Source organism: Talpa europaea, assembly GCF_964194135.1.
Source record: "Talpa europaea genome assembly, chromosome: 13".
NCBI lineage: Eukaryota > Metazoa > Chordata > Mammalia > Eulipotyphla > Talpidae > Talpa > Talpa europaea.
This window is the reverse complement of record NC_140080.1, coordinates 24,916,882-24,934,303: the sequence shown is the minus strand read 5'-3', so window position 1 is coordinate 24,934,303 and position 17,422 is coordinate 24,916,882. Positions and strand designations below refer to the sequence as shown.

The 17,422-nt window shown below is 37.8% G+C and overlaps 1 protein-coding gene across 1 annotated transcript in view; it reads right to left on the bottom strand.

The window, feature by feature from the left end:
- The window catches only part of ADAMTS19 (ADAM metallopeptidase with thrombospondin type 1 motif 19), a gene marked incomplete at its 3' end in the record, with an annotated part of 230,285 nt that overhangs the window by 146,912 nt on the left and 65,951 nt on the right, over positions 1 to 17,422 (bottom strand). The window contains exon 7 of the mRNA XM_084252833.1: positions 4,340 to 4,383. Coding sequence (XP_084108959.1) covers positions 4,340 to 4,383 — 44 coding nt within the window. The remainder of the gene's footprint in view (positions 1 to 4,339; positions 4,384 to 17,422) is intronic.

Sequence of the window (17,422 nt, the reverse complement as noted above, 5' to 3'; positions counted from 1 at the left end):
ATGACTTTCTTATGTGCCACTGCTCTGTCCTATTTATTATAAACTACATCTTAATGCATGATAGAGCATATTCCCCCTTCATTCTTTCTCCAGTAGGACCTTGACAATTCTTAAGCCTATGCTTCTCCACATAAGATTCAAAATAACTGTCATCTGTTCTCCAAAATTCTGTTCAATTTTTATGGGAATACGATCAAGGTCAATTAATGACCTTAGTATTATCATTAGTTCTTCAGATCATGAAGACAGCTTATTGACAGCTCATTGATTTATGTCTTTTTCATTGAATTGCAAAATAACTACACTTCTCCCTAAATGTCTTATCCACTTGTTTTTAAATATAGCAAAGAACTTAAATTTTCCAAATAGTAAACAGTATTTTTGGTTTTTTAGCAATTAATAAGGATTTTTAAATTAAATTTTTATTTTTTAATTAATTTTTTAAATTTTTTTACATCGTTGTTCATTTTTAAACAATATTTGCTTCCCTCCTCCCCCTCAGGTGTAGTCCCCATAGTTTCCTTCCCCAATGCACCCCTGCACCATCACCTCAGTCCCCTGTGCTCCTCCCTCCCTCCTTCTGACCCCTCTCCCTCCTCCTTCCCTGAAGTATGTCTCTGATTTATAATCGTCTGTTTTTGCTTTGCTATGTTTTGTACTGTTATTTTTTTACACTGATGTCTTAGTAAATAGTATTTTTGAATCAAATTATCTCACCGCCTATTATTGCTAGTAGATAAAATGCAATTGGTTTGAAATTATTGATTTTTATCTAATCACCTCATTTGGTTAATTCTAATAATTTAACTTCATATTTTCTATGCTTATTTAAAATGTAACCAAATTATCCACTTAAATTTAAAGGCTAAAATTTCCATAACATTGAACAGAAGTACTGATAGTATATTCTGCTCCTTATTTTTGATTTTAAAAGAAATGCTTTTAATGCTTCACTATTTTTAAAAATACATTAATGTATTTTTATAAATACCTTTAATTGGGTTAATAAAGTTCCTACTAAAGTTCCTATTGTGCCTTCAGTTTTTAATCATGAATGTGCTGTGAATTTTATGAAAGATAGTTTCATTATCTGTTAGAATTATCATATAGTTTTATTAAATTGAATTATAGTTACAAAATAAGACAGTCTAATGCTAAACTTACTGCATTTATGGAATATATCTGCCGGATGACCCAGCAATACCACTCCTAAGACTAATTTAAAAGGAAACTTGCACTCTCATTTTCCCTGCAGCACTGTTCACAATAGCAGAGATAGAAACAACCTAAATTCCCCCAAACAGATGAATGTGTTAAGAAGATGTGGTAGATGGAATACTACTCAGTGGTCAAAAAAAAAAAAAAAAGCAAAACACTATCACCATTCATGGCAACATGGGCGGGGCTGAAAGGGATAATGCTAAGCAAAATCAGTCAAAAAGAGAAAGATAAATACCAGCTGGTGTCATTTATACGTGGAATGTAGAAGAACAAACAAAGAGTTGGATAAAGCCAAATTTAAAAAAACTAACCCTTGAAAGCTGACTATGGAATGGGGGCCACCAGAGAGGTGGAGCGGGAGAAGGGGAGGGAAAGAACAAAGGGAGGAAGCATAAGGGTCTGCGGAGGTGGCACATGGCAATGCCTGAAGGAGGGGCCTACACTTGTATAATGGCAACAATAATGTAACCCATATTAACTCAATGAAAAAAAGACACACATAAACAATATCACAGAGGAGAAATGTGCCTCTCACCCCTCCCTTGGATGGCTTATGAGTTCAGAGTCATTCATAGGATGCTTTTTCTTGTGACTTTAGTGATCAGACTTGCATCCTTCCTTGTTTACATCCAGTGAGGACACAGAACAATCTTCATCCATGAAAAAAATGTTTCTTTCTTTATTGCAAGGAGGCAAACACAGGTACCTGATCACATGTCCCAATCAGGGCAAAGCCATGTTCTTCTTGGTTAAACTAGACTAATCACAACCCGCCCCAGGAGGAGTACCCTTCCCTCCACAACATCATGGCTACACAGTGGGTGATGCAAGGATGATGTAGTAGCAACCACATGGCCAATTTCCACAAATGCCTTTATAAACATTATCAATGTGTATGTCTCCAGAGTATAAGGGTAGCTAGTGTGACACAAGGGAGTAGGGATTAGGAAGAAGTGACTACTCTTGACTTGTTTACTCTTGACTTGTTTGCTCTGCTCATTTTGTCTCTCTTGCAGAAATATTTCAAATTTTTATGCTGTACAAGACTAAGTAGAAAAAAATACCCTTGTCCCATATGTAGGCTGAGAAAAAAAAAAAAAAACTGATGTAAGATACAGAGGGAAGAGCTAGCAGTCAGTGATGCCAGAAATAGAGAAATCTCAGGAAGGGAACTGGACTTTCCACATCTTATGCTTAATATTAAAACTTATTTTATCAAGCTTCTAATGGACAGGCTGAACCAAGCTGGTGTCTGATTACCCTACTTCCCTAGAGAATTGTACACACTCTGCACAAGCAGGCCAAAGTACTGACTCAAATGTTCTTTAAGCCATAAACCAAGTTTTCTAGATACTGTATATCCTGAATATATGTGCTATTTTCAAACATAATTAGCAAGACGTGAAATACAGACATCATCAAAGCAGAAACTGGTTTGCCTCACATGATGACTTGCTCATGACAGCAAGATCCGATTATGTGCATAGTTACAGAAGGTGCTACCAAAACTGCTGATTTCTCTCAGGGGCTCAAATGATCAAGGGTTGCTCTTTCTATATTAAGAAGCTTCCATGGTTAGGTTGATTATATATCAAGATTTAATCTTGGGAGATTCAGGTAAGAAGAGAAGAATAAAACTGCAGGAAGCAGGTAAGTGAGTGAATGCAAGAAGATCACTAAATAAACTGAGCTTTTCCTTAGGTGCACAGTTCTTTTTATCCTTATAAACCATTCTGAATCATTTTTTTTTATTTCATCATGTCTGCTTTATAGTCTTTTTTTTTTTATAGCCTATTTTTTTTTTAATAGAGGCATGTTTTATTTATTTATTTATTTGTTTGTTTGTTCGTTTGTTTTGTTTATACATGCACTGGGTACAGTCAGAAGCGCGGGAGGGTGAGAGAATTCACCAGAGCCAGAGCTGGGAGCAGAGCAGGCAGAAGGACCGAAGCACACTGCTGAGGGGAGCAGCGGGCGGCAGGAGAGGTCTGCGCGCCATGTGGGACCCTCCTATGGTGGCCGGGGAGCAGCCGGGAATCGAACCGGCGCTGCAGAGGCTGCGGGCAGCTTCGCAACCCAGCGCTCAACCGCTGCGCCACCGGGGAGGCCCTGCTTTATAGTCTTATTCATTACGCTGTTACAATAGTTTTCTTTTTATTATCTAATAGTTCAATTATCAGAGGTCGGTGAAGAGACATTAAGTAAATGGGACTAGCTAGCATTACTTTTAAAAATACACAAAACTCTTTTTCTGACTTCACTCCCTTTTTTATTCTTCATCTTACAAAGAACAAATGATACCTCAAAGGAGGTAACATTAAAATACTTTAGCCCACAGAAATGAACCCTACATGGTATGTCAAAAACAGATTCTGACTCTTAGATACATATATTACCAGTAATACTTTATCATATGCAATTAATTACATGATGTAAAACTATACATATGTAAATATATATTCACATAACTCTTTATATAGTTTTATATGGTTAAATAGTTCATAATTTATTTCTAGTTTTATGTCTATATGTCCATATATAAGTATGTATCTATAGATAATAGTTTAATTGAATCCTATGCATTTTTATTAGCAAGGATGTGGCATTCTATTTAAATTAAGAACTGGTTTCATGGATTTTATTGATATGATTATGTTTTCATGATTTCAGTTATCCACTACAGAACAGAGGAACTTTAGAACTTTATATACAGGAAATTCCCATAAGACAAGCAAATTAGATAGAATTTCTTTGTCACAGTCTGCTTTTAGCCAGAAAAAGATCAGTTATACTGTCATTGATATAGTCTTGGTTTATCTATAATACTAGAATTTTATGGAACCTCTGTGTGTATCTTCAGAAAAAGAACAAGAACTCAAGATAGTCTTAAATCATCATTCAAAATTTACCCCCAATACTGTGCTTATTTGTCTTTTAGTTGTTTCATTAATAAGTGAAGTATTGGCAAATCATTAAACATATAGGTGGAAAATATATATCTGATATTCTAAAAAAGTTTCGTTCAAGTCAGCATTCTCAAATAATTTACTGTATTTCAACAAACAAGTTCAAGGTCCCCAGAAATCCTGAAAAGTGTAAAAGTTTGAAGCACACTTACCAACAGTATCACATGGCTCATCCTTGTGTACACAGAAATCTTTCCTAGAAGAAAAATAGAAAATCAAGGTAAATATAAACTTTCATAAACAGATATCATGTTGGCCTACCCGGTGGCGCAGCAGTTGAGCACTGGGTTGCAAAGCTGCCCGCAGCCTCCGCAGCACCGGTTTGATCCCTGGCCACTGGGTAAGGGTCCCACATGGCACGCAGACCTCTCCTGCCGCCCACTGCTCCCCTCAGCAGTGAACTTCGGTCCTTCTGTCTGTTCTGCTCCCCACTCTGGCTCTGGTGAATTCTCTCACCCTCCTGTGCTTCTGACTGTACCCAGTGCTTGTATAAATAAATAAATAAATCTAAAAAAAAAAAACCAGACATCATGTGACTCTTAATAGTTAAATGAGTGAACCACATGTTTTACCTTGAAGGATAAAAAAATTAAAAATGAGGATAACATTAACTAATTTTTAATTTTAATATGAGAACTTTTACATTTATACCTGATAAAATCCTAAAATATGTTGACTGATTTCATAAACATATATTTCAAAACTAACATTCCACCTTGTTTTCAATTTTATAGGATTTCATTTCTTATTACAAAAGGGATAGAAATTGGTGTGGGACATGGCTTTCTGTTTGAAAAATACTGTAAGATCTCTATTTCACATAAACAAAATAATTTCCAGATTGAAGATTTAAATGTCATAAGTACAATTTAAAACAACATAACATTTTATATCATAACACCAGTAAAACTTTCAAAAGACCAGTTATAATTATTTTAATAGGTGCATGAGGAAATTATTATTTTTGTATAAGTGGGTTCTAACCATGAATAATATTCTATAATTTGTTCTTTATTTGACTTCTATATCTCGGAGAGCATCCTCTGAGATTTATGACTTTTTGAGGCAGATTATATGAGAGCAGAACTTTTAATCTATCTTTTACTAATTATATGACTTCATACAATCTAACATTCTTGTGTTTATGGAGGTTATAGATATACCACATAGGCTTACTGTAGAGTTTAATTTAATCCATATCAAACATAGGTTTAGTGTGTATGCTGGATTAGTAAACATATATGAAACAATTAAAACAATGCCAGACACTTAAGCTCTCAAAAGTTAGTTGCTGATGTTATGTTTTGCTGGTGTTTTGGTTTTTGTTTGTTCTTTTTTTTTTTTTTTTAATTTATACAAGCACTGTGTACAGTCAGAAGCGCGGGAGGGTGAGAGAATTCACCAGAGCCAGAGAGGGGAACAGAACAGGCAGACTGACAAATACACTGCTGAGGGGAGCAGCCGGTGCTGCAGGAGAGGTCTGTCGTGCCATGTGGGACCCTCGCTGGCCAGCTGGCCGGCCGGCTGTGATTGAACCAACACTGCAGAGGCTGCAGACAGCTTCACAGTGCAGCGCTCAATCGCCTGCACCACCAGGGGAGGCCCTTAAATAACTATTTTTATCACTGTGTAAAAACTTTACTAAATTCCTTCAAATGTTTTCTGTTAGTCTGTTGTGTCTGATATTAATAATAATATAGTAGTAATAATGCATTAATACTCTCTCCTGTCTCTGCCTTCCTAAGTCAGAGATACCTTTGCTTTAGAGAGTGCCTGCTGAGGTCTCATCTCATCTAACTGCAAGGGGGCAGAAATTCCCAAATGCAGCAGACATAATATAGTGCTACAGTGTGCTATAGAGAACATTGTTTTCATTAATTTGTAAAAATTTTAATGTTTTTCTCAAATATTTTTTATTCTGCTAAATCCATTAACTAGGTAAACCATCCCAGATAACTGAACTATGACTGTCACCATTTACATACATTAACCTTCACTCCATACATAAATTTTTCTTTTGTATCTTGAAGATGTAATCCTGTTAACATTGATTGCATATGCCTTAGAAGTCTATTGTTATAACTGAATTCCTGTTGCAAAGTAGATACATATTTGTTAATAATTAAAAGGCAAATACCAAAGAAAAAGAATTTTTGAAGACTAAAATAATCAGATTGTCCATTATTGTTGTGGGCTTTACTATTTATTCTTTTTGATGCAAAAAGTGACCTTTCTGGAAATACATACCAAAATCAAGTAAGACAACTCTAAATAAAAGAGGAAAGAGAAACAAATTATCCTATGTTGAACTAGTTATTGACATTCCCTTCAATATTCAAGATACGAAAGAAGAAACCTTATAAATCCAGTTTAAGTAAGACAGCCCTCAGAACAGTTGTACTCAAGGTAATGATCAAAGGTTTTTTAAAAGCTGGTTATTCCTTGATTGTCACAGAGGTAAAAGCAAACTATAAACATCCCAATCCCAAACACCTTTTCATTGGGAAACCTACCAATATACCCTATATTCTGACTACCAGCTTCTAATCACAGATTTTACCCCCAGATTGTAACCCAATTTTTCAGAAAATCTACAGTCAATAATAGAATGTGAATGGTCCTGAATCAAAAAGAGATTCTGAGTGACCCTGAGTTAACCAAACCTACTGCTTGAGATTTCAGTTTCCCTCTTCACTCTCTTTCTTGATGCCTTGTTCTATGGGTCTTCCTTTGACTCTTAGGACTATACATAATCTTCTCCACCTATCAAATGAATCAAAAGGACATCTTTTCTGGTGCTTACCTAGAGAACAGTTGATCTCTGTGGTTCATAACCAACATTAAACAATGTAGAAATATACTGTCCCGCCCAGTATTGAAACATATTCAGAGTCTGAATATAATTATAGAAGAAGCAGAATGAAAAAGGTCTGCTGACATTTTTTGTTACATGTAAACTACCAGATATTTATTTTGGGACACTATGCTTGGTTGTATAGGTTGCACACTGCATAATTCTAGGGGTATATTTATATGCACAACAATGTAAACAGTTCCCTCTACTGTTGTGTAGTCCACAACCCACACAATTGGATGTGTTAGGATTCATTAGGGCCTCTTACATGTCTAACTCCAGATAAGAAGAAAGGTACAAAGATAAATAAAAAAGGTTATTAAATGAAGGCAGAAAAGAGGATGATACACAGTTACCTCTATAAAGTGATATAGGTCCCAAGATCAGTGAGGAAGCAGCTCGGGGAACTGTATTAAATAAGGGGTAGTTTTATTTTGCAAGTGCTTGTGCCAGCAAACAAAAGGAGAGAGAAACACCCAAAACAGATGATATTAAACAACATGGTAATGCAGAAAATTAAAGAACCACATAAAATCAAGTCTTCACCTTAGGGCCAAGAATTGCTGAGTGTAAAGTATATTCAGATGTAGAGAGAAGATTTTATGAGTTTTTTTAGAGCTTTTTCTAAATGTACAATACATCATATCTTAATGCATGAGGGTACAACATGACTATTAGATTTGCATAATGTGAAACAAGGGACTTCATCTGTAACTAAACAACATGATAAAACTATGACAAATGCATTGCTTATTGTCAGGAGCACTTAAGAATCCTTCACATAGCCAATTTTTATTCACTTAGTGAACAAATGGATAAAACACATTATTTCAATAAATGCAAGATCTTTTTACCTCTCTAGTACAACTGAAGAATAAATTTTCCTCTGCATTTTAAAACCTCGGATCAGAATAAAATTTTTAAAATTCAATTGATCAGAATGACAATGTACCCTTAACTGCGTAACATTCAAGCATCTTGGGAGAGTGGAGGGGACAAGATATTCACTTGCTGCCAAGACCTATAACCATGTGGATTCAAATTCTCTCATTTTTGGCTAATATTGGGTCAATGTGCCTGAAGTCTGCATCACAGCGTTTCATTATGTGAGTTTATGGAAATGATACTGTTAGATTCTGGCAACTGGGAAGGCCAATAAATTCTGCTTAAGTTCTGTTTTATATTGGAAAAAAAAAAGAAATGCAGCCTTAATTTCTAGAAATGAAGATGCGTCTGAGAACAAATCTCATTGTAGAGTTTTATAGTGCCCTGGGAGATACCTATAAATGATTCATTCAAAAATTATTCTATGATTTATATTAAATGAATATATTTTTGCCATTTTTATATTTTATTAAATTTTCTCTCTTACTTGCCAATGGCATTAGCTTTAAACTAACTTTCACAAGTATGTAACAAAAGCATTTCAGTCAATATGAAAAGCAAAATTATCATTAACAAAATTAAATTAAAAATTAAATAGTACTCTCCAGGGACACAGACTTCTGCCAGCTCCATGACAGCAAAGTAAAATGTGAAAATTACACAAATAAATCATAGAGTTGACACTTGGAAGAATGTGTTATTACTGAGTCCACAAGCACTAGGTCAACTTTATACCATGTACTAGATTATATCACACATGACAATTTAATCAGTATATTACCACAGATAGGTTCAGATTTAAACAAACATTATTCATTGCAATTGAAACCAAAATCAACAGCTGAACTGAAATTTCTTCCTACTCACATGCTCACATAATATACAACATTCAATAATTATATGAGATGACATCACTAGGAACTGTGTATGACTTAGCTTCTCAAATAGGAATAAGAACAAGCAAAGTATGGTGGTTAAATTTCTAATTTTCCCAACATCCTTACAAAACGAACTTTTTGACCAACTTCATGATAACCCTAACTAAAAAAGGAATTGTGCCTCCATTAATCAAATCTTCATTTAGACATTCTTAGTTAAATGGATCTAGGTCACTTAGAAATAAAAAACTCCTCTAGTGAGCCGTTTTTCACTGTCACCACACAGAAAGTAGAAACATGGAGAAGCTGTGATCTCATGTCCCTTCAGCACCTACTGATATTCTACATGTATACTCTTTTACAGAACAAACACTTTTTAAACACCCTAAGTAAATATTAGCACATATTTACAACCAGAGAGTGATGTTTGTGGCATTTTTCTCTAAATATAAAAGAGTTAGGACATTACACAAATATGGACCAGTTACATAAATTAGGATACTTATATTCAAAAAAACAGCATGTCTGCTACTCCCTCCAAATGATGCAGCCAATCTAAGTATCTTCATTTGCTAGTGCTAGTGTAACAAATTAATGACTTAAAACAACAGAAACATAATTATTTTACGATCAGGAACTCTGAAGCCATATGCAAGATTGACTGGGCTAATATATGGTGGAAATTCAGCTTTATTTTGCTTTAAAGTTCTAACTCCCTTCAAATCATTTAATAACTAATTCTTTTATTACATATTTTACTCATATCTGGCTTAATTTTCACAATATTTTTATTTAAATTATATTGTTAAGACTGGTAAAATATGTTTTGACATCATGCAACTTCTCTATATAAAATTCCCCTGACATTCCAGATGATGATAAAGATCATCTTTATAAAAGCTATTTATGGGCCTCCCAGGTGGCGCAGCAGGTTGAGCGCCATGCTGTGAAGCTGTCCACAGCCTCTGCAGTGTGGGTTCGATTCCCAGCTGGCCAGGGAGCTACCCACATGGCACAGCAGATCTCTCCTGCCTCACCCACTGCTCCCCTCAGTGTCCTCAGTCCCTCTGCCTGTTCTGCTCCCTGCTCTGTCTCTGGTGAATCCTCTCACCCTCCCGCGCCTCTGACTGTACCCCAGTTCTTGTAAAATAAATAAATCTTAAAAAAAATATATAAATAAAAGCTATTTATGTTTTCCTTCTGAAAATGCTTAAAAGTCAAGGATTGTCTTTTACCTAATTATATATGAAAATTACAGTCACATCTGTCTAAAGTTGGATATAGTTCAATAAATAGAATACCCAGTGATTGGCACATAAAATACAGTTAATAAATTAACAGGAAAAACATCTGTAATGCTATACAGAGTTTTCAAAGCATGCAGGAGAAAACGCTACTCTTACAATCCATACATAAAATTGTCTCATGGCTCTTTTTCCCCAAATACACTGGATATAATCTATAGAAACACTGGTAGTATGGAAAATACTTCTGAATAATTGGTTAAAGTGTCTAATAATTACAACCTTTTTTAAAAAAAAGAAAAGATCCTGGTAGATCATCATTCACTGGAATTGACTGAATTCTAGCGGTTAGTCTTATAAATTCAACACGTTATTCTGTATTTTATAAATGGGCATAAGACTCAAGGAAATTTGGTACAAAAATGCAAACTAAAATTCGAAAGTTTTCATGTGTTGTTAGGACTAGAGGCATACTTGCTTATATATACCACGTCCTTCCTTTGTGCATCATCCTGTTCTTTATTCTTTAATATCAGAATAAAAAGTAACAAAACAGCTTGTTTTTTTCCTTTCAAACTTGATTTGCCACTTACTTACAAAAATATATACTTTGGGTAGTAAAACATTTCTCATTCACCCTCCACCAAAGCTATAGTGCTTTACCCTAGCTTCTTTTCCATCTACCTCCCCCCAACGCCCCCACCTCCACACCCATTCCCTCTGGTCACCAGTATACTTTTCACAAAGTATATGAATTATTCCCGTGTCTCTGCCAGTCTGCTTTCTTTGGTTATTTACATTGTAGAAATGAGTGAAACCATCTAGTAACCATCTAGTCATTCACTTTCTGTCTTATTTCACTTAGCATAATGATCTCAAGAGCCATCCAGTTTGTCCTAAAAGGCACTATTTCTTCTTTTTAAATAGCTGAGTAGTGCTCTGTTGAGTATATATTACACAATTTCTTTATCCAACCATCTGTCCATGGGCATTTAGATTCCATCTTTTGACTAATATGAATAATTCTGCATTGAACACACAAGTGCATAAACTGTTTAGGGTTAGTATTTTCATATACTTTGGGTAAATACCTGGAAGTGGTATCATTGAACTACATGGTATTCCCAACGCGGGACTTTTTTTCCTTCCTTTTTTTTTTTTTTGCAAAATTTGGGGGCTCTGCACAAGGCTGTGTGATGTTTCAGGACCTTAGAATAAATTTTAAGGGAGGAGAAGGTGAGGCCTTTGTATTTGACCCTGTTAATTTTACATTTTGTTTGATTTGGGATTACTTTCACACTATTTGAAGAGTTGTAACTTGCTTTTGGTTGTTTTCTTGTTTACACTTTCTCTTTGAGCATTATGATACCTTTAAACGTGATACAGAAAACTGTATTTGTTAGCAGAGAAATGTTTAGTTTAACAGAAAGTAATTTCCAACGTCAATAAAAATTATTTTATACATAAATGAGAAGAGTTAAATTGGAAAAGTCTCAGATAAGTGAAAATCAAGCCCTTTATAATCAAGTACCTCCTCTGTCATGTTTCCACTAAGGACACTTACATTACTATTTTATGTCTTCCTATTAGTGTTATCCAGTTAAGGAACTAGAAAAAATTTTCTCATTTACTATAAATTGTTATCTGTGTTATATATATACACCTATGAATATTAAGGATTATGAATGGCACTTTCATAGTATTAATGTTCTTTGGAAGAGAAAGAGTATATTTAAGATATACTCTCAAATATATCACTCAAATATATCACTTTTAATATAAATTAAAATATACCTTGAACAGTCTGTGACCTGTATTTCTCTAGGTTAGACATTTAACTGCTTATTTTTAAATTAAGTCCATATTTCTATTTTATACTTTATTACACTGCAACAAGCATTTCAATGAACACAAATTATAAATGACATTACTATGAAAATGTTCGGTGAGATAGTCTATTGTGTTCAACTAAATTATCATAAGTTACTATTCTTCAAAATAGTTAATTTCATTTTCATTGCTCAGTTATAGTTTTTTATTAATTGAAATTTATTTTGTATATTGTTGTTCATTTTCTGTACAATATTTTATTTCTCCCATCAGTGGCTGTTACAATTGTGTATTTACTATGGGTCAAGTACTGTATATTAGGTTCTTTGAGTATATCATTTCTTAAGAACTTGACATCCTGTGAAACTGGGATTATCATACCCATTTTACAAATGAAGAAAAGGTCAACGAGCCTAAGCAACTTGCCAGATCATACAATTCATAACTGGGCAGGCTGAAGTCAAAATGTATTTGGTTTGTTCCTAGTGTCCAATATACTTTCCATTAGATCAGATGTCTTCAATTCTTCTATTCTTTGTTTAGATGGTGTGCACATAGGTTTCTTGGAACCTCTCCATATATAGGGCCCTCTTCGCTGGTGCCTTCAGCAGGACCATTGTACTCTACTTACATTCCAGCTTCCTGCACCAGTCAAACTGTCTTGAGGCAACAAGATGGGATGACTGTGGGGTTTGCCTAATAAATGTTCCTCTTTTGGAAATTACTGTTTTGTATTGCTCATTCTTCAACGATAGAAAAAAAAGTTCTTCATAAATAACTTCCAGATCTATGGTTATTTACTACAATATTCCAGAATCAGGTACTACACACCTGGAATTGTGTTCTTGCAGACATTTTTTTTAATGAATTATTTATAACTAAGATAGTTTTATTTTATTTTCATTGAGGTAACACTATTTTACAATACTGTACATAATTTGGAGATACAGGATCACAACCTTCAGGTGTATGTTATTGTAACACACCTACAACAAAGTACTGAAAGTCCTCCACCATGGATCACTTTTTTAAAAGTTTTTTTAAAATTCAGCAACAAACAGCTACCATCAACTCTTTACAGAAAATCGTGGGTTTTTTTTTTTTAAAGATTTATATCTTTATTTATGCATACATACATACATACATACATACAAGCACTGGGCACAGCAGAAGCGCAGGAGGGTGACAAAATTCACCAGAGCCACAGTGGGAACAGAACAGGACCGAAGTACACTGCTGAGGAGAGCAGCAGGCACAGCAGGAGAGGTCTGTGTGCCATGCGGGACCCTCATTGGTGGCCAGGGATTGGGGATTGAACCAGCGATGCAGAGGCTGCAGGCAGCTTTGCAGCCCGGTGCTCAACTGCTGCGCCACCAGGGAGGCCCCAGAAAATCGTGTTTAAATGTTACTGTGTTGCCTGTGATATGAAATGTCTACATTATGATATTAAAACTAATTGCTAGTAAACAACGAATTATCCATTTTTACTAGTTCTAAGCAAGATCAGTTTAAGAGAGGGCGGAGCAACATGGCAGTGAGGAGACGCTGCGAGTAAGATCTCCCATTAAAAAAAGTTAATAAGGGGCCTCCCCGGTGGCGCAGCGGTTGAGCACTGGGTTGCAAAACTGCGCGCGGCCTCTGCGGCGCCGGTTCGATCCCCGGCTGCTCCCCGGCCACCAGAGGAGGGTCCCACATGGCGTGCAGACCTCTCCTGCCGCCCGCTGCTCCCCTCAGCAGTGTACTTCTGTCCTTTCTGCCTGCTCTGCTCCCCGCTCTGGCTCTGGTGAATTCTCTCACCCTCCTGCGCTTCTGACTGTACCCAGTGCATGTATAAACAAAACAAACAAACAAACCAGCAAACAAATAAATAAAGCATGCCTCTATAAAAAAAAAAAAAGTTAATAGGGAGGAAAAGCGGCAGGTCCCAGTGAGAAGTGGGACACGGAAGATAAACGGACGACTCCAGCAAACTACCCGAAGAAGAAAGTTGCCATAAAAGAGGACTAGAAGGGAGGAAAGCGCAGAACCCTGCTCCCCTCCCCCACCCACAGAGTCGGCACTCTCCGACCAGCAGAGAGGAGGAAAAAAACAAACCAAAACGACCAACAAGAACAAACTATGCAGGGCCTCCCCGGTGGCGCAGCGATTGAGCACTGGGTTGCGAAGCTGCCCGCAGCCTCTGCAGCACCGGTTCGATCCCCAGCTGCTACCCGGCCACAGGAGGAGGATCCCACATGGCGCGCAGACCTCTCCTGCCGCCCGCTGCTCCCCTCAGCAGTGTACCTCAGTCCTTCTGCCTGCTCTGCTCCCTGCTCTGGCTCTGGTGAGTTCTCTCACCCTCCCGCGCTTCTGACTGTACCCAGTGCTTGTATAAAAAAATAAATAAATCTTAAAAAAAAAAAAAAAAAAGAACAAACTATGCAGCAAGCGGGACTGGGAGTGGGAAGGAACTATAGCAGCCACCACACCCCGTGAACGGGAGCTGTGGAGAACCCTGCAGGATTCGCCGTGAAGGTGAGCTCCGGGCACCATTAAACAGAGACCCCGCCCCCCAGGAGGAGGCCAGGACCAGCACACAGCCCGGGGCCGCCCGGTAAGCTTGGGTGGAAAAGCAACGCGCTGGAAAAGCAAACGCGGATCGGGATCCGGATCGTACCGAAAAGCAGCGGGCTGGAAAAGCAAACGCGATAGGAATAGCACAGAAAAGCAGCACGGTTGAAAAGCAAACGCAGATTGGGATCGCGGCTGCCCAGGTCCCCGCGCCTGCGACCTAGGCTTGCAGGGAGACGCGCATGAAGACCATCACTGAGGTAAAAGTCCCTCACTGAATATCCAGGAACCACGCACCCAGGCACGGGAGCGGGGTGCAAAAGACAGCATTCTGTGGACACTGAACTGGGCTACAGCCCGCGTCCTGGACCTGAGGGCTTTGGAACTGAGATCCGGGGCACAAAATTCGGGGCGTGGGTTCTCCATGATGGTGGGGCACAAGGCAGACACAGCACCCCAAAGCCGTTGAGGTTTACCCTACCATTCCCGCTCTGTTTCCTGTCCCACGGGGTGAAAAAAAAAAAACCAGCTCCCCAAGGGCTCTAGGAGAGATCTCTGGCGCCACCTAGCGACTTGAAACCAGCAGAGGCTCCTGGAGGAGCCAGTGGCCAGCTGGGAAGTTAGCCCACGCCGGGCCCCTGCCGACCAGTAGTCTGAGCCCACAGGGGGAGCGAGTACACAAAGCCGGGGCACACCAGGCGCACAGAAGAGTGTGCCTGAGACTGGACATGCAGGGAGTGTGTCCCGCATCGCCATTTTAGAACAGGGACATTTCTTCAGTAAAGACTGCCTGCAGAAGGCTCCCTCAGGAGCCAGAGGTGAGCCAGGGAAGTTCGCCCACACCAGAACACCTCTGGCCTGCAGTCCAAGCCCAGAGGGGGAGAGGGAACCCACTGCCGGGGCAGACCAGGAGCACAGGGGAGTGTGTCCCCACATCGGCATTTTAGAACAGGGACCTTTCTTCACTAAAGACTGCTTGAAACAGACAGATGGCTCCCGGAGGAGCCAGAGGGGAGCAGAGAAGCTCACCCAAGATTCTGGCCAGTTCCAGCAACACAGTGTCCCAACGCATACGGCAAATTAGAAAACAGACAGTAGGGAGTAGAAGAACCACACGCAACATAGCAACTCCTCAGGGAAGAAGCACACCACAAAAAGAAAACGAGCCCCCAGATTGCAACGACAGTAACTTGGAAGAACTTCTGAGCCTTCCAGAAAGAGAATTTAAAATTGCCATGATTAAAAAAATGACAGAACTCATAAAGGAAAACAATGATAAGGGAAAAATAATCAACGATCAGAAGAATGAAATTGAGTCCCTAAAGAGGGAAGTAAAAGAAATGCAGGAGATCAAAGAATTAATGGAAGAACTAAAGAATTATGGGAAAAGCAATGAAAGCAGAATAGATGAAATGGAAGAACGAATAAGTTCTCTTGAAGACACAGAAATAAAAGAACCAAAACGGAAAAGGAAAGAGAAGTACGAAGGAAAAAGAATGAAGAAAGACTTCGGGAACTATAGGACACCATGAGGAAAGGAAATATAAGAGTTATAGGAATACCAGAAGGAGAGGAGAGAGATGTAGGAACAGAGAAAATATTCCAGGAGATGATTGAAGAGAACTTTCCAAATGTGAAGAAGGAGCTGAAAATTGATATACAAGAAGCAAGAAGAATAACAAACTTCCATGACGAAAGGAAAAATACAGCAAGACACATAATAGTGAAGCTCCCAAGAATCCAGGACAAGGAAAAAATAATAAAGCTTACAAGAGGGAAGAAACAAATAACATTCAAAGGAAAACCAATCAGGCTGACATCAGACTTCTCTGAAGAAACACTACGGGCAAGGAGAGAGTGGAAGGACATAGTCAAACGACTCCAAGAAAACAGATGTCAACCAAGAATACTCTATCCCACAAAGCTTTCCTTCCTCTATGAAGAAAGAATAAGGACCTTCCCAGACAAACAGAAACTATGGAACTTCATTACGACTAAATCCCCACTCCAAAAAATACTACAAGGAATCCTAAAGCCAGAACCTCAGAGGGACGAATAACAACGAAAGAAGGCAAGGAAAAAAAAAAGATATTAAAAGAATAAATAAAATCAAAGGAAAGACAAACACAATGGCAAATACAGATGCTAACATATCAATATTAACCCTAAATGTAAATGGACTAAATTCTTCAATAAAAAGACACAGAGTTGCAGCCTGGATTAAGAAACAAAACCCAACCTTTTGCTGTCTCCAGGAAACACATTTAGCTACAAAAGATAAAAATAGACTCAAAGTTAAAGGATGGAAAACAATCCTACAAGCAAATGGACCAAAAAAGAAATCAGGAACAGCTATACTTATATCAGATAAAACAGATTTCAAACTCAAAAAAATAAAAAGGGATCCCAACGGTCACTACATTATGATCAAAGGGACAATACTTCAAGAAGAAATAACACTCATTAACATATACTCACCAAACGAAGGAGCACCAAAATATATCAGACAACTGTTGTCCTCTCTGAAAACAGACATCAGAGAAAACACATACGTAGTGGGAGACTTCAACACACCACTATCAACAATGGATAGATCAACAAGACAAAAAATAAGTAAAGAAACTAAAGCTCTAAATAAGGACCTAGAGCATTTGGGCTTAACAGACATCTATAGAACACTAAACCCCCAAAAAACGGAGTACTCATTTTTCTCAAGCGCACACGGATCATTCTCCAGGATCGATCACATACTGGGGCACAAGACAAACATCAACAGATACACCAAGTTTGAAATCATACCAACCATCTTTTCAAACCATGAAGGCATCAAGCTAGAAATAAACCATAAAAAGAAGGCAAGGAACTTTCCTACCTCATGGAGACTAAAAACCACACTACTGGAAGACCTTGGACTAATGAGGAGATCAAAGAGGAAATTAAAAAATTCTTTGAATTGAATGACAAGGAGGACACCAATATCCTAAATGTATGGGA